This window comes from Verruconis gallopava, assembly GCF_000836295.1.
Source record: "Verruconis gallopava strain CBS 43764 unplaced genomic scaffold supercont1.21, whole genome shotgun sequence".
Classification (NCBI taxonomy): Eukaryota; Fungi; Ascomycota; class Dothideomycetes; order Venturiales; family Sympoventuriaceae; genus Verruconis; species Verruconis gallopava.
This window is the reverse complement of record NW_015622157.1, coordinates 319,793-344,896: the sequence shown is the minus strand read 5'-3', so window position 1 is coordinate 344,896 and position 25,104 is coordinate 319,793. Positions and strand designations below refer to the sequence as shown.

Here is a 25,104-nt window from a genome sequence, read left to right as displayed (position 1 = left end):
TGGTAAACTTCTGATTTAGAAGGAACCCTGGGGGCAAACTATAGCAGTGTTTACAGCCTAGGTCGCAACTTTACTTGTTCATTCCATTTCACGTGCATGTGTATGTACATTGACTCCAGACGGATTTTGGTCTCGAGGTGAGAGCGTGACGGCTAATTCATGAGTTGCTGCGAGAAACTCATTCGTTTACCAAGACTCCTAGCGTGAGCAATTTTATTTCGTGCAGTCTCGACCGACGGCACTGTTGTAGCTTGGCATAGAGGACACGAAGCTGTGGACGAAAGGCTCAGGTAGTTCGAGCTTGCGGCTGGCAAGAGTGAGGGAGACGAAGGGGTGAAGACGACGGAAGGGAGGCAGAAGCATAGTGAAGCTGGGCCTGCTTGAATAGGCAGCGAAGGTGCGGCCTAAGTGCGGCCTAAGTCACAGCCTGGTGTTTGCCTGGCAGCTTGAAGGGCGATTCAAGGCCTAGACACGGCCAACACTCGTCATTCGCGAATCAAAGAACAGATTCGCGAGTTTCTGTTGAGCTTTTCTGACCGTGAATAGTCAAGTCTCACAGTCACGGCAGTGACTTGTTAAGGCGGTGCAGGGCTGCATTGACAGTCACGTGCCGATGCGGATTGCTTACTTAAGCGAGTTCTGCGCTCAGACCAGCTCACCACTTTCTCTCCCTCGCCAGCTCACTTCGCGCGTTTCCCTTCGTCACCCATCTCCCGCCATAGAAAAGCTCATCGCCAACCCTGCCGCCGCAGGTCGAGCTCATTCATACGCGCGGTCGAGCGTCTTATTTCGATTTCATCTCTTTCACGTCTTTTATTCTGGGCGTGCACGCCGCTTCGTTCTACGTTGACGCGCGTTGTGCGCAACTCCTTCTCCTCACTCCCACTTCTGAAGCTCCATCCGCTTTTAGCACACGCGGCGAGCTGTGTCACTCTTTGCAAAAACTTTTCCTTACGCAACCAGAGAATACGAAACGAGAATTGTGAGGCTCAAGTGTCTTCCACATGTCGGGCTTTGGTTTCGGTGGCTTCGGCCAGAACAACCAGAGCTCCACGAGTGGATTCGGTGGGTTTGGCTCCAACAACAATAACTCTGGAGGTACGTGATCTGTCCAATGGATTTTTCTGGCATTCTTTGGATTCGACGTGCCCGCGAGCGATGGCAACGACTGTCGATCGAGGCGGCGACTGCGAAGCGACACGATCGGCGACGAGCAAGAAGTTAACGTCTGCGATGCACAGGCTTTGGCACCTCCAACACTGGCGGCTTCGGCAGTGGCAACAGCTTGTTTGGCAATTCGAATAATACGACTGGTTCTGGTTTCGGAGGTGCGTAATGTTAGACCACATTCGCGATCGACCTTCTTTCCGGCATCTCGCTCCCCACGTGAAATCGAACTGTGTTCGCCCGCAGGCTCTAGCTTCCTAAGGCATCGGTGACACTCTAAAACATCCTACTAACATCTTCATTTAGGTTTCGGCTCCTCCGGTGGTGCATTCGGTCAAAATAAAACAGGCTTTGGTACCACAACCACAACCTCTGGCGGCGGACTGTTTGGAGGCAGCACGACAACATCTGGCTCAGGCTTCGGTGGCTTTGGCAGTACAACCTCGGGTGGTTTTGGTAGCACCAACACCGGTGGTGGACTCTTTGGTCAGCAAAATAAGCCAGCCACAGGATTCGGCAGTGGCTCCACTTCAGGTCTATTTGGCAGCTCCTCAGGTGGCTTTGGGAGTGGCACAAACCAGACGCAAACTACCGGCTTCGGTGGATTCGGTAGCGGTACCACGACCCAGAACAATGGCACAGGTCAGGTACAGTTTTCGGAGACAACGGAAAAGGATGCGAATGCCACGGGAAACCAGATTAACAAATTTCAGTCCATAACGACTATGGACGCATACAAGAATTTTTCATTTGAGGAGCTACGTTTAGTTGACTATCAGCAAAACCGCAAACAAGGAGGTGGGCAGGCTGGCGCATTTGGAGCAGGTTCTACCTTCGGTGGTTTCGGCAGCAATAATAACACAACTGGCGGATTCGGAACTAGTACGGGGGGCGGCCTTTTTGGCCAGCAGAACAACAATACATCAACAGGCTTTGGCTCCAGCAACTCTGGCGGATTGTTCGGAGCGAAGCCAGCAACTGGTGGCCTCTTCGGCAGCACATCATCTTCTGCACCATCAGGTGGCCTTTTTGGCACAAGCAGTGGCAATACGGGTTTCGGTGGCACGGGTTTTGGGGCCAACAACACAAGCAGCAGCACGACTGGAGGTCTTTTCGGGTCCGCAAACAACCAAGCTAAGCCCCTCTTTGGAGGTTTTGGAAGTACACAGAACACAGGTTTCGGATCCTCATCTGCTGGAGGATTTGGCGCAAGCACACAGACATCAACCGGCGGTGGCGGTCTCTTTGGAGGCAGCACTACCGCAACCACAGGTGGTTTTGGCAGTTCTCAACCCGCCTCAACCGGTTTCAGTTTCGGGCAGAATAATCAAACCAATCAAACTACGCAGTCTGGCGGCCTCTTCGGTGGTGGCGGCTTTGGACAGAATAATCAATCGAAGCCAGGCGGTTTATTTGGCTCGTCGACAACTACAAATACCGGCGGTGGCCTTTTTGGTAACACAAACAACCAAACACAACAGTCTGGCGGTCTGTTCGGTTCTGCACAAAACAATACCCAACAGTCTGGAGGTCTTTTCGGAAGCAAGCCAGCGACCGGCGGATTATTCGGGAATACGACCTCTGGTACAACTGGCGGCTTGTTTGGCAACACTCAACAGCAGACAAATACAGGCGGGCTTTTTGGTCAGACGAACAACCAGCAATCTGGAGGATTGTTTGGTGCAAAGCCTACCACATCGAGTACTCTTGGCGGTGGCCTTTTCGGTAACACCCAGCAGAATTCACAGCAGGCCGCAGGCAGCTCACTGTTTGGAGGCTCACAACAACCTGCTCAGCAGACTGGTGGCAGCGTGTTCGGTAGTTCGCTGCTCGCGCCACAGCAACCTCAACAGCCGGGCACGTTGACGGCGAGCTTGATGCAAAATCCATACGGAAACGATGCGCTTTTTGCCAACATTGGTACCCCTACTCAGAGCGTCGGCCCGCTTGCTACGCCGCTTGCCTCCAGTCAGAAGAACAAAAAACAAGCATTAATTCCCGCCTACAAGATTAGCCCTGCTGCTAGCAGCCGCCTTACTACACCTCAAAAGCGACCATCGGGCTATGGTTTCTCTTACTCAACATACGGTACCCCAGGCAGTGCTCTTCCAGGCAGTCCTTTTGGTCATAGCACTCTCCTCAGCCCGGGATATGCTCGAGGTTTAAATAAGAGCATGTCAACTAGCAACTTGAGGAATTCTTTCACCGCGGAAGACACCATTCTCACTCCTGGCGCATTCTCTTCTACCGTGCGTGGTGGCACTGGACGACTGAAGAAGCTCAATATTGATCGCAGCCTGAACTCAGTACGCAAACCTCTCTTCGGAACTGTTACTCCTGAGCCCAGGAAGTCGGTCAGCTTTGATACGTCCAGTGAACCAAAGGAGACGAACGGTACTTCAAGTCTTGGCCTGTCTAATGGGGCACTCGTTCGCACTGAGAGTCCCACTTCTGATCCAGAAACCAGCATGAACGGTTCGTCACGATCGAATGGCTCTAGTAGTCAGGGGAAAGAACTTGCTGTAGTTCCCGAGGATAGTTCTCCCGAATCAGCTCCGGCAGTAAAGCCTGTTGTGCAGGTTCCACGTAGTCATGCTGATAAAGCTGCCGGTGGTTACTGGACAAAGCCGAGTCTTGAAGAGATTCAGGCCTTGCCACAGGAGAAGAAGGCCAACTTTGAAAACTTCGAGGTCGGCTGCGAGAACATGGGTAAAGTTATCTTTCACAAGGTTGACTTTACAAGGAATATTCCCTTGGATAAAATTATGGGCGACATCGTATTTTTCGAGAAGCGTAAGGTATCCGTCTATGGCGACAATAGCTCGGTTAGCAAGCCTCCTCCTGGACAGGGTCTTAATGTGCCCTCGACGATTACTTTAGCGGACTCATGGCCGCGTGCTAATGCGGGCGCCACGGAAGTGCTTGAGAAGAAGGGTCCGCGTTATAACAAACATATCAATAGGCTGAAGCGCATTCCAAACACGGAGTTCGTAGACTTCAACGGCAACACGGGCGAATTTACGTTCAAGGTCGAGCACTACACCACTTACGGGGTTCCTGATGACGATGACGATGAAAGTATACTTGATTCAACCATGTTGACTGATGATGTTCCTTCGCCCACGCCTCTGAAGGTCTCTAAGCTGAGGGCCCAACAGTCGTCTCCGAACATGAACAGTGATACTTCCTTGCCAAGTCCCCCAGAATCAGCACATTCTAGCCCTGATGACACGTTTGATTTCAAGAAGGGTAAACGCAAGCAACTTCCGGGTCAATTCGATGAAGAAGCCATGGAAGAAGATGTCTATGACGAGGAAGAAGAAATAACTGGTAGTCTGCAGTCTTTTTTAGGGCAGCGCTCCGTGGGTTCAAGCGTCGACGACACTGAAGACGCAAATGAATTGGGTTTGGCAGAGGATCAGGAGATGGCGGGCTCCTTTCCAGTGCCAGCTCGTACCACGGAGCCACTTACCGCACCCCCATCCTTCGAGCCAAAGTCTATCCTTAAAAACTCAACAGTTCATGGTACACCTCTCAAAACAGGCTCGGTTCTCTTCGGAGATGATTGGACAGAGCAACTTCAACGAACCGTCAGTCCAAAGAAGCAAGATCGTGCCGCCCTGCGTGCCAACCAATCTATTGTGTACGAATCCCCAGAGCAAGACCGAACTCCCAAGGTGTCCGAGCGTACGCAACCATTCGCTACGACCGTGGATATCATGAACTCTCTTTTCAATCAGTCGACGAGGTCAACAATGACGAAATTCGGTGATAACACGTCTGCTACTGAGGTTTGTTGAGGCCCCTTTTCGCTCAATGGCATATTTTGATTTCAGTGTTTGCTCCCTTGATCAAATTATTTTGTCGAGCCAGATTGCCCTTTGTAAAGACCTAGTCACAATCAAGGTCAAAACCTTCCCCGTACACAGACCGTAGATAGCATATGAAATGAAAAGACAAGTTGCTTACATTTTTGTTTTTTTAGTATCCCAATAAACGAATCAAGATTCGAGGAGCAGCCGAATCTGAGGAGCTTGACAATGCCTTTCATCAAGCGCCGAAACCACATTGGGGTCCCGATGGCACTCTGGTATACATCGCCGGTCCGATGGCGCCTAGTTTAGGGCGGAACAGCATTGTCGAGAAGTTCGCGCCGTCTATCATTGGTGAGCGCAATGACGTTCGCTTTGCAAAGCTCTCAGGTTCAGCTCAAGTAAAGTGCCCACTTTAATGCCCATGAGTTTATCATACTAATTCCAGAAGGCGGGACTTGCACCAGCTCTAATTGAGCAAAAATCCTGTACGGATATTATTTACGAGAGTGAGAATATTCCCCACGCTGTCACCAGTCCCGATTTCGAATTCGCGCAATTCGCTGAAGTTGTTCCACTTGACAATCTTGCTGGTCGGATGGAACAGCGTGCTTGGGAGCTTGCACACATTCTCTTCGACGCTCCGCATGACGTGCCCAGCACGGTTGCAGGGTCTGAAAAGGACATATATCTTCTTCGTTTGCGCAAGGACAAGGTATCCGAGTTCTGGAAGAAGATAGTGCGTAACGATGTTCAAAACCATGTTGCGAGAGCCGAGACATTGGAGGAAAAGGCCTTTGCATATCTGACCGGAGGTCTAATTGAAGAAGCATGCAATGTGCTGGTGGAGGGCAAGAATTTCCACCTTGCTACACTTGTTGCGCAGATTGGCTGCGATAGGAGATTTCGCGAGTCCATGTCAACACAATTGGAAAGCTGGCGGATCCTCAATAGTCTTGCCGAATTTGAGGACTCCATTCGAGCAATCTACGAACTCCTTGCCGGTAATACTTGCATTTGCAGAGGTCAATCGGCCGCTGGATATGAGAATGTCACGTCAACCTTTGCATTCTCCAAACGCTTCAATTTGGATTGGCGACGATCTTTCGGCCTTCGTCTTTGGTACGGCATAGACCCCGAGCAGGACGTTACGGAGGCTGTCCTTAAGTACCTCGAGGACTTGAAGGATGGCCGTGAAGAAGTGCGACCTGTTCCGTGGTTCACTGAGCAGAAGATCTCAACAAACTGGATTGATGAGGCTGCTGATACGCGCGAAGACCTTCTTTGGAGCATGCTGCAGCTTTATGGAGGTGATTCTTTTGATCTTGCTGTCGCATTTGCTCCAGAATCCGTTTCTGGAAATCCCATCGATGCAAGGCTTAGCTTCCAGCTTATCACTTTGTTTCAAGCGCAGAATGTTGGTGTTGCGGCAGATCTCGGACCAGAAACCGTTGATTCACTTGCGTCGACTTTTGCTGCAGATCTGGCTACAGGCATTAAGGCAAACCCATTTGCTCTCGTCTCAGCAGTTTGGGTACTATTGCATCTTTCCGACGCGAATGCGCGAAAAGCCGCAATATGTTCGCTGTTAGATCAGCATGCGTCGTTGATCGATGCACCTGACGGTAAAATATTTTCCGCTTTGCGCGAGATCCGCATACCCGAGAAATGGATATATCTGTCGAAAGCTCTTCATGCCCATGCCGTGACCAAAGACGCTGTTGCGGAAGCGGAGAATCTACTTGAGGCTGGTGAGTGGGAACAGGCGCATGAAGTTGTCTGCCGCACTGTTGGACCTGTCGCGGTCATCGAAAATGATTCAGACCAACTTCGCGAACTGCTTGGAGGCCTTCACGATCCGGTTTGCAAGGGCAGCATCTATGCTGAGATATGGGACAGGGGAGCTGGTATCTATTATGACTTCGTCGAGATGCGTGACCTTGAGACTCAAAAGGGTCAGAGGTGGAAAGAACTTGTCTCCAAGCTTGCAAAAGCACTTCAGCGAGTTAACACAGAAGGTGCTTTGGAAGGAAAAGAGCTCAGAGAACGCGCAGCTCTACAGATCATGGGCAATGTTGTTGCTGGGTATTTGGCGGATGGTCAGCTACGGGATGGAAGTGAAAGACTGAAGGTGCCTTTGACGGAAGATAAATATCTGATGCATTCGAGAGCTCTCGGCTTGGAATATTTCAAGGCGTTAGCGGCGACTTCTTGAAAGTTCTAAGCGAATTGGACGGAGGTTGTTTCATGCGTCCTGCATATCGTCGAGCTTTACGACCAATTTGCACATATTTGTCATACTTGTGCGTAAAGATTGAAGTGTAGTAAAAGTGGCTATTAAGCATCAGCGTAGTGAGACTGGATCAGAAAAAATGTATAGTACTAATTTGCATTAATTCTTGTTGTCATGAACGCCTAGTGATTCCCTTTGTTGATATGTCTGGTTTAGGTTACCATTTGTTCTGGTGAGGCAGCTTCAAGCATCAAGAGCTTGGGGTCTTGGGACACTGCGCAGCCACGGAACAACGATCCTAGATCTCAGTCGAGGGTGACATGTTGGCACGTAAACAGAAGTATCCAAAGATTCATGGTTCTACGGATAACATACGCATGACTAGCACTATGCTGGCACTCAGTTGTGACTTTGGATGACCTCGTGCGGCTAAAGTTTGAACACATTGTGAGGTTTGTGTTAATGGATGAACTTTTATGATCATATGTTCGACCATGCGGATTCTCAGATGCAGACACAGCTTCCTGAATACAAATTCCAGTTACGGCTTTCAGTCACTGCAATGAATGTAGTGAATGAATCAGCGATTGTCACTCAAGACTGCTCTAAAAGGATATTTAGATGTCAATCCAGTTGGTCCAGCTGGCAGACATCTCTAACACCACACCCCTCACCAGTTTTGCGCACTTTTTAACTCAATCACAAACGGAAGTCAGTCAACTACTATCTGCCAAGGACATCATATATGAACATACCCAAAATGCAGTTTCGCTTAGCATTTGGCGCCGCTGCGACCATCATCTTCTCTCATACCTGGGCGGTGTTGACCGCCGCTCACACTCTTGCAAATCATACTGAACTTGAAAATCTCAGGCTCAACAACGGAGCTCTAGACTCAAGATGGATCTACCTCTGCACAGATTACAAGTAAGTGTTATCCGCAAGAATACCGCGTCGCTCATTGGGTACTTGCAGCTTCGGGGGGGCGTGTCAGCTCTTTGTAATCGACAACGGCAGATGTATGCCTGTCAATGTCATGGCAAAATCAATCAGGCAGGACGAGACAGATCCCGTAGAATGCCACTTGTACGCCTCTTCTGGTTGCAAAGGCTACACTCTTCCATGCAGTGGTGACTGCGGTACTTTGTTCGTCTTCGACAACAACCTGCGATCCATTCAATGCTTCTGGTAGAATCTATGAAGCATATTGCCTTATCCCGATGCGGACAGTTGAGTCGATTGAGACTTGGTTGCTTTCGACGCCGTCATGATGGCACAGCTGAAACCAAATTATGCCAGGCTTGAGTTCGAGCAAGACACTTCAATATTGATACATCATATTAACTATGCTGAATCTTTGAGGGCAGCAACGATGCAATGAGCGGGGAAAAAAGTGATCAGAATGATCGCATGGCTGGACAAAGGGAAAGTGCGATGACAACAATGGTGTTCTCTGTGACATCGGCTTCCTCGTAATATGAAACTTTGCGACGGCTACCTATACTTGAATGGCCTTATCCATTCTTTCCTACAAGTATTACAAACCGTCACTGTAACAATCAAGTCGACTACGAAAAGATGTTCTGCCAACGTTGATTGCCTTCAATTCCATCGGTGGGGCTTTACATTTATCTTGCCTGCTAAAGAGACATCAAGTCATGAAGTTCTCCAATCACTACGTGCTGTAACCACAAGATCAATCTGTTCTAGCAGTTAATACCACTTGTCTGGTACTGGGAACGAGATCGTTGCGTTTTCCATTTTGATGCCGACGTTGTATCTCGGTATGTTTGGCCAAAAATTCGGGAAATACTCGTCGCCTACGGCGTTGAATCCCGAATCGCCGACTTCATCACCGGCGCCTTGGTACATGTCGAATATTCCCGGAGTTGAAAAGTCTGAAGACATCCCAAGCAATGTTTCTGCCCACTGTGTCGTGCCCGGTAGCTCGCCGTAGCTTCCATCTCCGGCCGGAAGAGGAGCTTGAATCAAGGGTGGACTTAGACCAAGGTACCGAAGAATATCAGTGTTGATTGGAAGCGGAATCGTTGGGGTAACGGGTGAGAAGCTCGCCTGGAAGAAGGGCAATGTAGCTGGAGTCGATTCATGTGGATCACCCGTTGTATCGTAGGGGTATATCTTTACTGAACTGCTTCCATCGGTATTGTCTGTCCACACGAATTTAGCTAAATGCTTAGGGATGTTCCAGTCTGGAAACAAGATCAGTCAGCATGGATTAGGAAGCTTTGGGAGCTGTAAGAACATACTGACTCTTCCATTCCAGTTGGTGTACTTTTGACTGACATAGAATCTAGTTCCTCGAATGGAAGCCTTTGGAGTCCTGCTTCCGTCCGAATTCGTCTTTATATATCCGAAAACGCCAGGGATGATTGATAATTCATCGTATGGTCCAACAGGAGTGTCCGTATACCTGACAAGCAATATAGCACCGGTCAAACCAAGAAATGTGCCTTTTGTTGCAGTGCTGTTCTTCTCCAGTGGAGAATATGCCTTCGAGGGAAGCTTTTCGAGTGGAATGATAGGAAATGCATACGCCGAGGCTTTCAGAATCCAAGGCGGTGGGGCAGGTATGATTGGCTCTGGTGAATCATTTGTACAGGTGCCGCAAGGCCAAGGGCCTTGGGCATCGGTAAATGTGAAGAGAGAAATGGCAAGCGTAGCTCTTATTAGACGCACCATTATGTTTTAGCAATGAGACGAGGAAAAAAATCGAAGTTGGAGCAGACCTAACGTGATCCACCACCATGTTGAAGCCCCTCACCCATATATACCCGAAATCTTATGGACTGTAAATTCAGAGACTTCTACCATGATGTGAGAAGCCTGGCTCGAGACCATAAGCGAGAAGGCACGACGTCAGACATTGCCAAGCAAAGTAGACTAGCCGACAGGCTATAAGTTACGTAGGAGAAAGAAGGAAGCGTGGGAGCCACTGTGGTGAATACCAGGATGCATTGATTCTTCCATGATCAAGCCATGAGGCAACACGTGAAATGGCGTCTGCAATACCTCATGTCAGAACCAACGTGCCATGGGGGTTCGGTTAAGGCAATGTTAGCGAACAGGGAAGATCGGGTAACAGCGTGCTGTTCAGCTAAGTTCGGAAGCACAGGCTGAATACGAAGATGACACTGTTGGAACACACACATTAGGGAACATTGAGCAATGCAAGATCCTTACGGAAGCAACCCTATCAAATAGACTTCCTTGCGTTTCTCAGACTGAATTTTGCGCTCATAATTTGCCCAAATGTCCTGCCGCATCAAAGCTCGTGCCATTAGATGGTTTGGGTGAGTATCTCTCAAGCATAAGACAGTTGTCCACAAAATGTAGCGATACTTTTATCTCGAGGTAAATGGTAGGTTAAGGGAAACTTCAGTTCTTTTAGTCTTGCGGAAAGACCGGCCGGACCGGCCGTTGCCTCCGCCTGGAAGACGGAGGGGTGGTATTGGCTGTGTTGCCGATCGTCGCTCAACGAATGATTGGGGCGAACCTGACATCACGATACTGCTTGCTTGAGCGGACGACGGTAGAAGACTCATCGCAATCAGCCTCGCGTTGCACAGCAATGTGCTATATTCGCTGTGAGTGCGGCGTAATATGGTTAAATGACACTTAATCCTGGCGTTCGGTGGGATTGTCACAATGACGACTTGGAGTAATGAAGACCTTCCGCCTGCTTTTGAGGATGTCGTAGATGTCTCAGCAGTTATCACTCTACCTCCACTAGACGGCAGCGACGACAATGACGATCTGGCATTTAGGACAGAGAGCATCACACAAAACGATCCAACTATCAGCACAACGAGAACTCTGCTTGACGAAGAGGTGGATGATGCTGAAGAACCTCCCGGATATGGTCAGGAAACTGGCCTTCCTCAACTGCCCGGCTACGCAGAGCGACATCTGCTCGAACCTGTGGTGGCATACAACGTGTACCAAATCAATCGCAGGCTGCAGGTGCTTACGCCGGCTACTCGCGCGACTTTCTCTCGTCCACGATACAGAGTCACAGCGCGGCTCGGACCCGCGATGTTTTCGAAGAAGGCCGACTTTACGTTGACGAGGCTGCCGACTGGCATTGCCGCCGCAACGGAAAACTCTCCAGGCAAAGACGTGGGATTCGCTCGCTTTGACAGAGCAGGTCAACTGCCATGGATGCCTCGAGCTACCGTCGAGCTTGTGTGTGGGGACGTCAGCGGCTCGAACAAGCTGACTTACGACCTGTACGCACCGAACTTTGCGGACTGGAGGTTTCGCATCAATAACGAATTGTACTATTGGCATCTTACGGATAGGCCTATCGCGCTATCCTTGATGGAAAACAGTTCTAACAGCGTAGTGGCGCGCTTCACGTACTCCAAACTTGGCACCGATGCAAATCGTGGCGCTGAAGTCGGAACGTTTAGTATCTTTGGCGGGCATAGAAGTGGCGATACGGAAACGGTTGAGCTCGTGCTTAGTTCGTGGATCATTGCCGTCAACCATTGGAAAAATATGGGCAGGCATTATAGGAACTCGGACGCTGCGCCGACAACGACGGTGCGAAACTTTAGTACTGTGGGACCGGTTGGGATGGGCAGCAGCTTCTTTGCAAGAGACGGCAGATCATCTGGACCAAGAAGAGCAAGTAACATCGTCTGAGATGCGCGATTATCATGGGCTGCTTGGCGTTGTAGGTGAAGTTGGTCAAGACGGTGTTGTCGAGGTGCAGAACTGCGACGATTTTGTCTCGCTTTGAGATGGCTCAGCTCTCGCGTTCTTGTGAACGAGGCAGATGGCCTAGCGAACGCTTGCGAAGAATTCAATCATATTGCTGTCTTCGTGATGGTTACTGTCCGAGTCCGTTTCCTGTTTCCACGTCTTCAAAGGTGGGAAGTTCTTTGTGAAAATGGGTCGCGTAGCCGGCCGCCAGCCTTGCCCAGAACGCCACGCAAATGCGTCGCTGCACCTCGACTGGCTGCATGCGCATCCCCGAACAACTTCCACTCCAAGTTTGCGAACTACAGCTCTAGGAGCATCTTTCTGGAAGTATCTTTTTTATGCATGATGTAGCATCCCTATGAAAGAATCGATACACGGCGCATGCGTACAGTATGGCGGCAATCAAAATTCCATTCTTCCAGATCTGGTACTCGTCGGCTTTCCTCATCATCGTATTTCTCACCTGGGTAGCAACCTTGGTGTCACCGACCGACCTGGTGTACAGTTGCATCAGGATCAAAAACGTACCCAACGGCATCGCGGTTGGCGCCATCTACATCGGGACGCTGCTCGTCGCGCTCTTCATCTGGTCCTCTCGCATTTACACCAATCGCGCCACGTTAAAGGAGATCCCACGATGCTACATCCCCGTCGACAAGGGCGAAGTGCCGCGCAAAGTACACAAGATGATAAAGAAGCAGTGGGAACGCAGTGCCATTGTCGCGTGGGACTCGCGACCCCGAGACATAAGGGAAGAGCTGACGAGAATGGCGCACGAGGATGACGAGACGAGGCATGGCTTCGCTGGGCTGCTGAAGGGCCACGCGAAGAAGAGGACTGAGATCCCGCCCGACGTGGCGCTGGCTGCTTGGGGTCATATATCACACCCTGGATGGTCGAGTCCGTCGGACGCAAAGTTGCCCAGCCTGGAGTACTACCGTGTGTTTGTGGAGCTACCCAATCTGATCGAGGCGAAAGCTGTCAGTCTCGCACCTCCCGATCCGGCATTTTATCAAAACGGACTGGTAGAAAGCGGCATTACACCCATTCCTGATGCAAGGGTTGTCGCTTTGCTTCAGAGACCGGCGACTCAAGGCTTGAGGGAATATCTCGCACGACTAGCTGACTTCAACCTCGTCAATCCTCCTGATGCCGCAGAGGACTTCCTCGCACAGTATGAAGCGGCGCGGTTTTCCACTAGGCCGCTAACGGAATATCAATTCCAAAACCTAATGACGGCTTTCTCTGCACTCCTTACTGGAATGACTGACCTGGACGTTGCTGCGGTCGAGATGGAGCTGGCGTCCTCGTCTTCCGCATCCAGCCTGCGAACCTTTACGACGAGCTCAGAGTCTCTCCCTCCCGTTCCTTCCAACCGACTCTCTGCGCCCTCTTCCCATGTAGGCACTGTTCAAACCGCGCTTTCCCGTGCAAGAACACCCAGCCGGCTACACCATGCACCATCAGGAAGCTCTCTTGGGTCGGTGATTAGATCCAATTACGGTGGTGGATCGGCACTGCGTATTTCATCAAGCAATCCGTCGTTGAGATCGAACGGCTCCGTCATTAGACTCAATCCGTCTCCACGTCCGGGTGATGAGCCCTACGAGTATGTGTACGACGAGGGCTAGTGTCTGCTGCGTGTCGCACCTTCCAACTGCAGTGACAGTCAAGCGCATGTCACGTAGCGCCGAAGGCGCCATAATTTTGTTGTCCACAACTAGACGCATATATTTTGCAACCGACATCGCGGTTGCGATATCATTCGACCGAGTCTTTCTCCAGCTTCAGGATCGACACACATTACTCGCATTGCTGGCTTGTCTCTATTCACTGCAACTACCGAAGCAAGGTACTACAGACTCCAGCTAAAGCACCTTCTAGCTAATCTAGTATAAACAGGCTAAGACAACAGCACCGAGCCGCTTGCACATTCGTTTGAAACTGACGACGTCCTCGTTGCTTGATCATCGACAGACGCTCTGCAGCTGCGCACTTGCCAAGGGGATTGCATAGTCTCCTTGTCAGTATCTCTATATGCTCTATTGAAGACTAAAAGTAGCCTAAAACAGCGTGGCCCCGACTAGACAGTCAGCGCTTGGCTGCCTAACACCCCCGTTTGTCTTCAGCATCTCGCACCGAAGCCTCATCTGGATCCACAAATTGTGAAGTTTTGATCAGCGGCCAATCGCCGAATTTGGCTCGTATCATTGTACGAGCTTTCTGCTCTCACTCAGACGTCATGGCAAGTGCGAATCTGGAGTATAACAAGCTGTACATCGTCTCCCAAAAGGAATACATCAAGCTCATCGGGCTCACGTCAGGCCTCATTATTGAATACCACAAGAAGCTTGACAACTACTGCAAACGCCGGGAAGAAAAGATGATGCTGCTCGTCAAGATCGAGTCGGCGCGGAGCCGATACCTGCCCACAAACGCCAGCCCTCGAATGCGCCGACGGTGGCGATGGCGAAGGCTCCGGCTCAAGATCGAGCACTTTTTCCGCTTCGGAGATTTCAAGAAGGTGGTTTCATGGCTTGAGAGGATCGCTGCTCTGGTGATGCTCATGTACGGCTGGGGATGGGTGTGCAAGCTGGCGTGGCACGGCCTGTGGGTAGGTCCGCAGAAACTATGGGCAGAAGCGAGGGAATTAGTCTAGCAGCTATCGGCGGGCTTGAGGATAGTTTAAGCCTTGTACGCTTAGTTCATAGCCCCCGCGCTCGTGTCTTTCAACTGTGTTCTCCTCGCATTGCCACCTCATACGAGTTAGTTTGCAACGAGCCGATCACGACGGTCACGCAGCTACTCAACTAAGCCGAGAACCATATATATGCATAGCATTCAACGTCATTATAGGAGTGTACATGATCAACGCCTCATATTCCAACATCAAAAGAGTGCGCCGCGGGATGACTGACCCACTCGCTCAAAATGCAAAACCTAAATTTTCCCTTGGTTCATATGTTCTTCAGTTCGCACCGCCGTAACGCTCGTTAAATGCATTGACCGCCACAGCGATCATCTTGTACAACCAGTTCCTGCTCTCCTCCTCGCCGACAGGCAGGAACGGTCCACTAACCCCGCCCTTTAAGAAAATGCTGATGCCTGTCCTTTCCTTGCTAATGGTCTGGATGTCCTTCAGAGGCACGTCCCATTCGCTTTGTAACCGCTTTGTTTTGACGAGGAGAATGTTGCTGTAGGTAACCATGACCATAAGATCGCGACCTGAAAGCTCGAGATGTGCGATGTAGTCCTCGTTGAAGTACTTTCCGCTGTCGAGCGTCTTCAGCCAGAATTGGCCGAGAGCTTCACGCTGGCTATATGGTCTGACGATGCCATCCGCACCAATGAAGCGAGTTAAGCGGACTCGGTCAAGACCTTCCTGGTCGAAGACGGTCGTGGTGTTTCGAACGCCCTCTGCCATGTTCGAGGCAAGATCAAAAGCACCGATCGCCGGCTTGGTAGCGAGTCCAATGACGCCTTTGGCCACCCCTTTGGCAAAGCCGAGAGCGCCTTCCTTTTCGGCGCCCTGAAGTGGATGACGTGCCAGTCCTCCAATGCCGCTGGCCAGCGACTCTGCAAAGGCATTGCCGCCAGATGTAATACCATAAAGCGCGTGCTTGGGTCTGTTCCTTGCCCGGGCCATTCGCCTCCTGTCTTGGAACTCTTTGTCCATGGAAGCAGCAGCAAGGCCTTTGCTCACTGAACCCGTGAACTTGGCCATCGAGTCTGAGAATCCAAATATGCTCTTCTTAACGAAGCTGCCTGCGCCTTTCGCGATTCCTAGACCCAGATCTTGGGGCCTGTCTGTCATCACAAGGCCTTGGTAAGGCTCATAGAAGATATCCTGTACTCCGGAGCTCAAATTGTTGAAGAGCCCAACTGGATTACCAAGGAAATCCGCCGATCCGATGACCACGTGAACCTGCCGAAGAGACTCCTGGACATAATGTGTCTTAATGTTGTTGTACAGCGTTGCGGTACTGACCCGTGCGTTCTCCAGTAGGAGCGCGTTAAACCGAATGGGAGCATCGTTCACGTTGCCGATACTCATGGTCACGACGTTGACGAAGAACATCAACGGATTGCCACCCAATGTGCTTTGCGCCTCTTGCTCCGCGTTAATTCGCTCTGTGCGTACGAAGGAAATGTCGAACTGCATTGGCTGCAAGTGTAAAAGTTCGAAGTAAATGTCTTGTCCACTCTGCTGCTGGGTGGGTTCGGGAAGCTCCAAAGTCTCGTCGCACAATTTACCCTCTTTGGGCTCAGACCACGAGGCTCCTGGGATCTTGGCGAAGTCGAGAAGTGCAAAGATGAAATCTTCGTCGATTTCTAGAGTCATTTGCTGTAGCAGCACGGTGAAGTACTTGATGTACAGAACCCCGTAGCTGTCGTCCTTGACTCGAGTTACGGCTGCGTGAAGAATGGGGTGCGCCTCCATCTCTTTGCCGGTCTTTGGCACAACAGACGGGTAAAATATGATTGGGAAGATGCCTCCGTACAGTTGATTGTCGAGCTGAATCCATTTGATGGTAGCCTTCAATGTTTGGTAGAGTGGGGAGTCGGAATACTTCAGCTCGATATCTCTCAGAGTCAAATAGACAAGTTCTTTCAGTTGCCTGTTGATCAGACTGACTCCGATACCAGCAAAAGCCAACCGCGCGGAGAAAGTAATATCGGTGTCCAAGTCCTTGACTTCGAACCCGCTCGTGTTACTTTGAGTTGCCGTCTTCTGTCGATACAAGCTCTTGCTCTGTCTGAAATTGGAAAGGATGAGTGTCTGCGTTGGACCGTCGGCAACGATGTTCAGATCAATGATGACGCCTCTTGGATGCTCCTGGCTTGGGGGGATGCGCATTGGCGGTGGGTTGCCAATTTCTGCAAGCTTGACAGCCTTTTCCCTCTTGTTAGCCGAGAGGATGATCTCTTTGCGTTTCGCTGCAGGGTAATCCCAAGCGTAAGGCATAATGCTCCTCGGCGGCAATCTATACCTGATCGGCTTCCACCCGGCAACCTGATCCTCATCGTCTTCGTCAACGTTAGGATTTGCTTGCCAGAACAAGAATTCTTGACTGCTTTCGTTGCGCATTGAGAATGGCCAGTGTTTCGTCTCAACGCTCAAGTGAAGGAAGAGTGTGGCATTCTCCATCAGGATATCGACACGGATGAGCTTTTGTCTTTGTTTGGCTTTGGCCAACTTCACATGAACATGCCCGACATTCGCAATGTCGAAGGGTGACGACCATGCATTGTTGATACCTGGATAACACAGGCTTAATTGATGGTTTGCCGCTTGTCGCAAGAACCTCAGAGGTAGCAGATCGCCATCTTGCATCGTGATGATGTCGCTTGAGCCAGGCTCACGGAGGTTGATCTCTTCTCCAAGCTTGTTCTTGACAATGTATCTTGGAGCGATAGTGACAACCTTTGTAAGGTTGTACTTTCCTTCGCCTTCAGCGATGCTGACGCCGACATCCATCTCCCTTCTTCCACTGCTGCTGGCTAAAGTGACGGCGTATGTGCTGCCGATCGCGTCAAAACTCTGAGGTCTGCTCCAGTCCGAATCGCCGAGCTTGATGAGTGCACGATTCTTCTTGTCGTCTGTCGGAAAGTTGAACATCAACGGTCGAGGCTTCCTTGGCTCGTCTCCCTCGCGCGCCGTGAAAATTCCTTGACCGGCCGCAGCACGAGTACCGCCCAAGAACGTTTTTGAGCGGATGTCAAGCTCCAGACCTGTTCGGTTCAAAATTATGTACGGTGCGTACACGGTGACCATGAAGGCTCCACCTGAATCCGGTATGGTGAAGTACTGCAACTTCAACCGTAAGTTGAGATCGTTTCTGTCTTTTACGACCATGGTTCGCTCGCGCTTGAAATTCTCGCGGTCGCTGGAATTGATGATCGTGAACTCGCTAGCCCTGAAAGGCGTGTCTTGCATGTCCACGCTGAGCATGAGAAGGTGGGTGAGCTCGACAACATGAACAGGACTGACGCCGCCCTTGCGCAAAAAGTTCTTCCAGTCCTTCTTCGTGTTTTGGTCGAACATGCGGTACTGGAAGTCAAACGGAAGCAGATTTTGAATCGTTACCGGAGCGTGAAGGCGAATACGCATGTATGGATACGACCTGCCAATGCGTTAGTACATCTATAAAGCCACATTAAAGCAGGCACTCACTTCGTCAAAGGATTCTTCTCGTCCAAGGCGGCATGCATCTGGAAGTAGAACGGTGGACTGTCTTCTCCGTCATTTTCATGCCTACAAGTCAATGTTCGCGTCCGGCGCTTTAGCAAGTCGCGCCAAAACAAGCGCTCTCTACACCACGTGTAGCCAAAGCCTTGATCTGGCCGCACGATGAGGGAGTGCATGTATGCCGCTCCTACTGGTGCTGGCCGGCCATCGCCGGGTGCAATTCTCTCGATTTTGAGAATATTACCAGCCTCTGGATCGAAGACGCCAACCTCAACGGGGATCTGTGTGTTGTTTTCCACTAGCAGAGGACTGCGGAACGTGATATACTTGATGTTGTCCGTTCCAAGCTTGACCTCGACGAGAAGACGATGCTGAATCTTATCCTTCTTCGGATACAGGTTGTACATCTTTTCACCCTCACGGCTGACGGAAATCTTGTCGACGCTGTTGAAACCGCTTCCTTCAAGCTTGATACCGAGACCTGCCGATGCATCCTCGGAAGTCAACGTCTCGCGGGTCGTCATGGCGTCTTCGAAGCGCCATGGAATCTCTTGACCATCCTCAAGTTTAGCCGCCGATCCTTCGTCGTCTCCCTTGCTTTCGGCCCATATGTTTACGTCAAAACCGGTGTGATTTCGAATGCGATATGGTGCGTCCATGCCGCGCGGCTTCGACAGCATATCTTCGTCGCTGGACAAGAAGTCGAAGGACTTGCTGGCCAGCGCAATTGTGGCAGACGTCAAGGTGAGCTCGAGATTTTTCTTCGAATAGAACTCCATGGAAAGCTTATCGGGATTCGTGTCCTTGCTCATGTGGAAGCCCACGCTCCAAGGTTCAATCAGCGGCTCCCAAGCGGACTTCGAGAAATTGTAGACGTTGAAAAAGGTGTCGAGACGCGTGTCCGCCGACAGGTTCGACGACCAGTCTCTCACGTCGATGTTGAATTTCTTAACACTCCAGTCTAGCATTGGCAATTCATGCTTGTCGCCAATGAGCACCACACGAATGCCGGCCATGGCAACCTTCATTTCCTCACGAGTGATGATTGCTGACCCAGGGCCCGCGGTTTGCGACGGCGGTAAGGACTTCTGGGATTTTGTCGTGGCGATCGTTTTCGCGCCCGGACCTTGGCTTGTACTTGCGGGTTTGGCAGATGACCTCCTTCGTGACTGGATCGATGTACCACCTTTGGTCGGAGCGAGCTTTTTCGGATCCTGGTGTGGCATTGCGGCATCTTCATCACTGGACATTGCACTCGCGCGGTTGAAAATTTGCATTGCGAGCAGAATATCACGCAGTGACAGACGCAACACGAGCGGTTCAATGTCCACATTGACGCTCGTCAAAGAAGAATCCTTGCCTTGATTCCGCATGTCGAGACTTGTCTGCACGCTAAAGTCATCTAGGATACGGAGACGATTGGTCTCAAATCGGTCCATGCGACACAAAAACATTCCAACCTTATCAACTTGTAATGTCATGGCATGTTGCTTGGCAACAAGCACCTGCTTTGTGCCCAGTACGATTGCCTCCGAAGTTGTGATGGCGGGGTTGGCGATAAGGACGACCTGCGCATCGACAACGTTGACTCGGAAACTGACGTCCATGGCATTTTGGTCCGGCTGTGGTTTGGACACGGCTGGAACCTCAGGCTGTTGAACATTGCCTTTGGATGGCGCACCGTCACCCGAGTGTTGTGTTGACACACTTCGTGAATCATCTGCATCCGTGGCATGATCTTCGATATCGAGAGGGCCTTCCACGGCGAGACCGCGATCAAGCCAACCCTTGAGCGCGAAAATGTAGTCGAGGGAGAAGATCATGCGTGGGCTATCGATGGTCAGTAATGCCACCATGCTTCTTTCCTCGCCGCCGGAAATTGAGACGCTGGCCATGAATTGCTGCTTGACGTCTGTGTTGATCAAGCTCATGATCTTGCGGAACTTGTTTGTTCCCTTTGACCTTGTGTCGCGGATGCTCAACGACTGAATGAGCAATTCGGACTCCAGGGCGCCGTCGCTTATCATCCGTAACTTGACATGCGTGTGGTTAAGAGAAAATTGCGACAAGCTGTGAGCTTTGACATCGCGGATCGGCTCATTCTCCTTGCCCTTGATGAGTTCGAGGCCGATCGATCCCACTTTAAAGACGAGATCCAGCTTCGTCCATGTGTCTTCGCTAGACCCAAGCTCAGGTCCAAGGCTGGATGTTGAGAATCGTTTCTCTTCGTTCTTATCCTTGCCTTTGGCTTCCTGTTTGCTTTCCATGGCCTTCTTGGCCGGAATCACCGTCTCGTTCTCGAGCTCTTCTTCCACCTCGCCTTGCACATCTTCGTCGGGTTCAGTGGCAAATGCCGCCGGAACGGACTTGCTCAACTCGAGAGCGAATTGCATCTGCTCTTGTGTAATCTTGAGGTTGAGATCCGATAGGCCGCCTTCAATCTCCATGTCGGGTCGCATGTAGCCCTGTTTGTGCTCCACCATGTTGATCTTGAACTTCAAGTCCAGCTTATCGATCATTTGCAGCTCTTCCGATTCGCCTCCGTCGTAATGGAAGAGTGAGAGAAGACGCACGTTACGGATGCCGGCGACAATTTGGTTTGCCTGGTCAGCTGCTTCGGAGTCGTCGAGGGCTACAAAACTATTGCTGGCGTAGATCTCGCCGAGTTCAGCGGTCAGTGTGTCGCGCTCCGGTTCGTCGGTCACGACCATTCGAGGGAACACGACAATCGGCGTCCTTACTATCACGTCAAAGTGCATCTTGCTTGCTTTTTGCTGCAGCTGGTTCGCCTGATTCGCAGCAGCCTGGCGAGCAGCGTTGAAGATGGCCTGCATCTTGCCAAACTTGACTCCAAAGTCCATGATCTTGCGGAACGGTTCCGTGACAAAGTTGACCTTGAGCGAACCGGCCCTGAGGAAGATGGAGGTGTCGTAGCCTGGATACGACTCGGCAGTGTCATCGTACGTCTCATACGAGAATTGAGCGAGCTCATCACCCTGAATGGTCACGAGCCGTCGCAGATTCGATTTCTCGGAGACACCCTGGTTGACATCATCGATGAGTTGCAGATCACCAAGATGAGCGCCTATCCGCATCTTTTTGCCCATTAGGAAAACCGAGACGTTGGCGGTGTTGAGGCCGAGAGTTGCGAGTCTAATGCCGTCATTGTTCAGTATGACCGCGATTCGCTTCAAGTCTACTTTGACCCGTATCTTATCGGCGTCTTGTGGACCGGAGGTTTGCACCTGCTCTTCGGCAGCAGATTCAGATTCCGATTCGATCGGCTTCGGCTGTTGTTCAGGCTGCTCAGGGTTCGTGAAGGTCAGCAAGACGAAGTCCAGCAAGGTCAGCAAAGTCCGTCTCGTCACGATAAAATTGATGGTCGAGACTTGGACGTCAAGATTCGTGGCGATCCCTTCGTACTTGGGCAAGAACTCCGGGCTGTCCTGGTTGACCTTGACGAATCTGAGCTTGAACAAGTCTTCTCCGGCAACCTTTTCGGACTCGATGATGTTCTTGAACTCGGGCAGAGGCTCGTCTTCGACATGATCAACCACTGCAAGCGTTCGGAGCCGCACTTCCGCCGCCATATCAAAGGGTCTTTGGTAGAAGTCAAGCAGGAATCCCTCCGCAACGAGCTCGACGAGCAGTTGATCTCCCCTCTTGCCATCCGGATCTGCCTTGAACAGCGATCCCTGCAATTTGTCGACCGTGAACTTGAGCTCGAAGTTTTTCTGGTCAATCTGAACCTGCGGCTGCGCCCTGCCCTCGTTCGCGTCCGTGAACTCTTCGTGCTCTCCCGAGACGCTTTCTTCTTCCACGACGATCTCGTGTCTCTGCGCGGCGAATGTGAAGGACTCCCTCCGATCCTCGGTCTTGCTTGGTTGCAGAGACGCGCGTGATTTCGATTTCCCCTCGTCCTGTTTCGGGGGGCTGTCGTCGTGGAATTTCGGGATAGCGAAGTCAATCACCTTCATCAGACTCTTGTACTTCTGGTCGCTTATGCTGGCGTGTAGCACCGGGAGGTGCCCGGAGACCCGGAACTTGGTTAGACTGGTGCCTTTCGGCACGATGCATGTCTCAATGAGAAAGTCTACGTTGATCTTGTCGACGAGGTGGAAGTTGGACTCTTTGTTGCTTAGTTTCGCTCTCGTCTCCTCGATTGTGGTGCCTATCAAGACCTGCGTGGAGGTCAGGTCAAGTTTGAACTTGTCATACATCAGGCTCTCGAGCCGTCTGAAGTCCTGATCGCTCAACTTCTCGCGCTGTTTGGACTGGATGTCCTGCAACGTCTCTTTGTCGACCAGCTCGGACTTCACCGAGGCATGACCGGCGTCGATGATCAGGCATATGTTGCTCTTTCTCGTGACCGAGTCGGGAACGATGATGAGCGGGGCGGTGATGTCGAAGTTTGCGTTGATCGTCTTGTGCTCTTCAAGCGCGAATTCAAGACCGGCTCTTGTCTGCGCGCGGATCCCTTCGACCGTCTTGCCGGCCGACTCCATGAGTGCGCCGATGGACTCCATATGTCGTTCCGGAGGCTTGAAAAACTGTACGACACCCACGACGAAAGCTGGATTGTAGATGAACTCCATGCCCTTGAGCTTGAGGTTGAGAGCCGTATCGGCGCTGCCATCGAGAGGGTTGTTTTCAAACTCGAGTTGGAAGAAGGGGTCTTCTGGATCGCTCTCCGGCTCCGCCAGCCTGTCGTCCTCGCCGACGCCATCCTTTGTCGCCTCTTCGTCGTCCTCCTGGAGCTCCTCTATCCGACTGTCGTCCGGTATTTCTGGAGCGCCCTTGATCGTGATCATCTGGGGGAAAAGACTGCCCTTCGTCGTGCCGTCGTACAGGCGCATGCCCTCCAGGCTGACCTTCGCCAGGAACGAGCCGGGCCGTTGCAAGAACTGTGTCTTGAACGAGTCGAACAGCAGCCTGAGGATCTCGGTCTTTGCGCCATGTGGCTCCTTCTTCAGCGTGAAGCTGCCCGTTCGCAGGCTGAGGTCGACCTGCATCTTCACGTACTCCTTCGGCAACTCCACGGCTTCGGCAATCGACTGCTTTTCGTCAAAGTTGATGGCTTCGTACAGCTCCTTCCGCTGCTGGTCGCTCATCTGACCGTCGTCGGCGGCTTCTTCGCGCTGACCTCCGCCCCAGATCCACTGTGACCAGGTCTGCTTCTGTGGCTGCTTCTTGACGCCTACGTTCTCTTTGCGCAATTGATTTCTCGCCAGCGACCGCCAGAAGCGCAAGTCTTCGTACGTGAGCTTGTGCTCGAGCCGGTCCATCTCGGTGGCCTCGTCCGTCGTGAGCTTCTCGTCCTTCTTTTTCTTCTTGAACAGCTCAATGTACCGTATCCGGTCGTCGCGCCGCTCTTTGAAGTAGGCCCACGACCATCTCCTGTTGCGTTCGTGGATCTTGTCCAAGACGGCCTGACCGGCGAATCGCAGCCAGGCCTGAGGATCCTCAAGCGGCTTGCTCTTCGGCTGGTACTTCTTGTACTCCTGATGTCGGATGAAATAGTGGAACAGATCGACGAGCATCAGGGCGTCGCGATACTGGTCGTCGTCGATCACAAAGCCAAGTTCGTCGAACAGCAGCTTTGCCTTCACCTTGGGGCGTTCCAGCTTGCCCGTCTTGTCCATCTCCAGGCCCGCCCGCCCCGTCACCGGCTTGAGGATGAACTGATGCTGGTCGGTCGTCTTGCCTTCTTCGTCCTTGACCGTCAGGGCCTTGAACTTTTCCAGGAACTCGTCATGGTCGATGCCTTGCTGCGAGCCGCTGCCGGAGCCCAGCAGCTTCGCGTCCGTGTCCCAGTACACGGCCAGGCTCTTCAAGCTGGCCAGCTTGTGCGTCGTCGCGCTCGTGCTTTGGATGAACGTCGGCACCCAGTTTTCGTCCGTGCTGACGGCATCGAACCCTTCGAGCGTGATTCCAAGCGCGAAGGGGTGGTCCGGGTTCGAGAGCGCGTCCTCGTACCGGATGTGGATGTTCTTGACGGTGATCTGGACGTTGTCCACGATCGCGGTCACCAGGCTGGACGTGAAGGACTGGTTCTTCTTCTGATCTTCCTGGCTCATGCCCTCCGTGTTTCTCTCCCGCAGCAACTCGGCCGAGTCGAGCTTCTCCATCTTGACGGCGTGCGCCCTCCTCTCCTCCTCGGCGGGATCGACCTCGGCATCCGTCCGCGGCGCGGCAAGCAGGTACACCTCTTCAATGTTGATCTTGACGGGTTTGCCGCGCAGGTTCGACCAGGGGATCGACAGCGTCAACAGGCCAAGATGGCCCTCGACGACGTTGAGCGGCAGCTTGAGCTGGTCCAGAGCTTCGCGCCGCAGCTCGAGGTTTCGCAGCGCGACGTCACCAGACCAGATGCCCACGTTCAGCTGCTTCGGATCGAAGTTCTGGACGTACATGCCCAAGAACCGATTCAGCAGGTTCGCAACGAGAGACTCGAGCATGCTTGCTGCGAGTGGCCGTCACCCAGGCCAGGGACCGACGTGGTGGGTAGTGGCGAGGTCTACTCTTGAGGGGTCGTGTGTTCGTCGTCGCGATATACGTTGTTCGTCAAGGCGTAACGCGCCATCCGCCCGTCGATGGCTTCAAAGGGCAAGTAGAAGGCGTGGTTCTTGGGAGGGAGAGAAAATCTGAGGCAGAACGGTCGGGCTGCCGCGGCGTTGGCAGAGCGTGCGTCGTCGCCGGGCCAGACGTTGGGTGGAGCTTTTAGAACTACAGGATCGCGATGGAAAAAAAAAAAGCGATTACAGCTTCTGCGAGGGAGGCAGTGTCACACGACGGCAATGGCGAAAAAGAAACGACGACGTGAGGATCACCGTGTAGAAGCACACACGGAGCAAAAATCAAAGGAAGAGAGCAAGGGCGTGGAAGGGCGAAGGGTGACGAGGACAGGTCAACAACAGACGTAATGTGCAAGAGCAAGCACGGACAAGCAGGGCAGACTCGTCTCTCGTGCCCACGCA

General features: G+C 51.9%; 6 protein-coding genes across 7 annotated transcripts; 4 read left to right on the top strand and 2 right to left on the bottom strand.

Annotated features, from left to right (window-relative positions):
• Nucleotides 1–695: 695 nt before the first annotated feature.
• Nucleotides 696–7,444, top strand: PV09_06275. 2 transcript variants are annotated; one of them, XM_016359888.1, is made up of 5 exons: nt 696–1,098; nt 1,242–1,328; nt 1,474–4,958; nt 5,153–5,380; nt 5,431–7,444. In XM_016359888.1, exons 1-5 carry the CDS (start codon nt 1,005–1,007, stop codon nt 7,192–7,194), a joined length of 5,658 nt encoding a protein of 1,885 aa, XP_016212336.1. In that variant the 5' UTR covers nt 696–1,004; the 3' UTR covers nt 7,195–7,444. The 2 variants fall into 2 exon arrangements, with proteins under 2 accessions (XP_016212336.1, XP_016212337.1); XM_016359889.1 differs by lacking the exon at nt 1,242–1,328.
• Nucleotides 7,445–8,581: 1,137 nt separating this feature from the next.
• PV09_06274 (uncharacterized protein) lies at nt 8,582–10,098 on the bottom strand. The gene is made up of 2 exons (XM_016359887.1): nt 9,480–10,098; nt 8,582–9,422 (listed from the first exon to the last, which is right to left on the bottom strand). The coding sequence occupies exons 1-2, from the start codon at nt 9,910–9,912 to the stop codon at nt 8,926–8,928; spliced, it is 930 nt and encodes a 309-aa protein (XP_016212335.1). The 5' UTR covers nt 9,913–10,098; the 3' UTR covers nt 8,582–8,925.
• Nucleotides 10,099–10,725: 627 nt separating this feature from the next.
• Nucleotides 10,726–12,049, top strand: PV09_06273 (uncharacterized protein). The gene has a single exon (XM_016359886.1). The coding sequence runs from the start codon at nt 10,879–10,881 to the stop codon at nt 11,875–11,877; it is 999 nt and encodes a 332-aa protein (XP_016212334.1). The 5' UTR covers nt 10,726–10,878; the 3' UTR covers nt 11,878–12,049.
• Nucleotides 12,050–12,329: 280 nt separating this feature from the next.
• On the top strand, nt 12,330–13,568 carry PV09_06272 (uncharacterized protein; the record flags this gene model as incomplete). The annotated part of the gene is made up of 1 exon (XM_016359885.1): nt 12,330–13,568. The coding sequence occupies one exon, from the start codon at nt 12,330–12,332 to the stop codon at nt 13,566–13,568; it is 1,239 nt and encodes a 412-aa protein (XP_016212333.1).
• Nucleotides 13,569–14,179: 611 nt separating this feature from the next.
• On the top strand, nt 14,180–14,596 carry PV09_06271 (uncharacterized protein; the record flags this gene model as incomplete). Its single annotated transcript, XM_016359884.1, has 1 exon — nt 14,180–14,596. The coding sequence occupies one exon, from the start codon at nt 14,180–14,182 to the stop codon at nt 14,594–14,596; it is 417 nt and encodes a 138-aa protein (XP_016212332.1).
• A 157-nt stretch (nt 14,597–14,753) lies between these two features.
• PV09_06270 (uncharacterized protein) lies at nt 14,754–25,035 on the bottom strand. Its single transcript, XM_016359883.1, has 2 exons — nt 18,113–25,035; nt 14,754–18,062 (listed from the first exon to the last, which is right to left on the bottom strand). Exons 1-2 carry the CDS (start codon nt 24,583–24,585, stop codon nt 14,906–14,908), a joined length of 9,630 nt encoding a protein of 3,209 aa, XP_016212331.1. The 5' UTR covers nt 24,586–25,035; the 3' UTR covers nt 14,754–14,905.
• Between the last annotated feature and the right edge of the window lie 69 nt (nt 25,036–25,104).